Genomic DNA, 1269 nt, shown 5'->3' with positions numbered 1-1269 from the left:
ATGATTGGAGGTGTACAAGCACATTTTAGAAGGCTTCATCCTGAGGCTATCTATGTGCATTGTTATGCTCATCAACTCAACCTGGTTTTGTGCAATACTTGCAAGGCTGTCCCAGAGGCTGTGGAGCTTTTCAGCTTGTTGGAGTGTGTGTATTCTTTCTTCAGCACCTCCCTAGTCAATCATCATAAGTTCATGGAGACTCAGGCAAAGCTTGGATTGACAAAAACTGAGCTTGTGCAACTTTCAAACACTCGCTGGGCATGTCAGTTGCGATCAATCAGTGCAGTTCTTGAGACATTGCCTGCCATTTTGGAGTGCCTATCTGCAATTGGATCCCCCATAGCTGTTGGTCTCAGAGCAAAGCTCTACAAGTTCTCAGCAGTCTATGCACTACTGATGTTTCAGTCGATTCTGTCTGTAACCGAAGGACTCCACAAATTCCTGCAGAAAGAGACTTTAGACCTGGCAGAAGCTTTTATCTGCAAACAAGCTGTGTGTGACACAATTAAGGGAAAACACTCAGATGCATTTGCTACAGAGCTGTATGAGAAAACCAAGGCCCTGTGTAACACCCACAGTATCCCTGAACCAGGTGCCAAGACAAGGCACAAACAGAGGAAAATGGAGGATTTTGTCCTGGAGGCAACTGTGGGTTCACGCACTGAATTGAACAACTCAGACACATTGAAAAGAGAGTTACTTTTCCCTTGTGTGGATCGGATGGTTGGCGAGCTTGATCAAAGATTTTGCAGTGTAGATGCAGGGCTGCTAAAAGGTGTCCAGGCATGTAGTCCTGAATCTGAGAACTTCTTGAGTGAACCACACTTGAATGAACTTGCAAAGCACTACAGACTTGACCTGAAAAAAGAGGAGGTTCTGGTGGCCAGAAACTTTCTTACCCGGAAAACAGAGGCTGGATGTCCACCCAAAAATATGTTGTCTGTGTACGACCTCCTTGATTCAGACATGTTTCCCTCTCTGAAGGCAACCATCCAAGTTGCCCTAACAGTGCCTGTCAGCAGCTGCTCGTGCGAACGGTCCTTTAGTGCACTGCGTCGGCTGCACTCCTGGCTGCGTCAAACAATGGGTCAGAAAAGACTTCACAGTCTTGCAGTCATGTCTATTGAAAAAGACACGATTCAGCATCTGAGTCACAACAGAGTGATTGACCGATTTGCCACTCTTAAAAACAGACGTCATTCTTTGATGCTTCCACCCACCAAGTAACTGGTGATTGCAGCCAGAAAAATGTACTTTTTTATTTTCAGT

General features: G+C 45.5%; 1 protein-coding gene across 1 annotated transcript; it reads left to right on the top strand.

The window, feature by feature from the left end:
* LOC146567048 (zinc finger MYM-type protein 1-like) lies at window positions 1-1269 on the top strand. The gene has a single exon (XM_085285838.1). The coding sequence runs from the start codon at window positions 1-3 to the stop codon at window positions 1225-1227; it is 1227 nt and encodes a 408-aa protein (XP_085141964.1). The 3' UTR covers window positions 1228-1269.

Source organism: Mchenga conophoros, linkage group LG9 (genome assembly GCF_057382185.1).
Source record: "Mchenga conophoros isolate Kocher_MC1m ecotype Shallow Benthic linkage group LG9, M_conophoros_male_GT1.1, whole genome shotgun sequence".
NCBI lineage: Eukaryota > Metazoa > Chordata > Actinopteri > Cichliformes > Cichlidae > Mchenga > Mchenga conophoros.
Note: the sequence above shows the minus strand (reverse complement) of the source record. Positions and strands in the feature narration are given on the sequence as shown.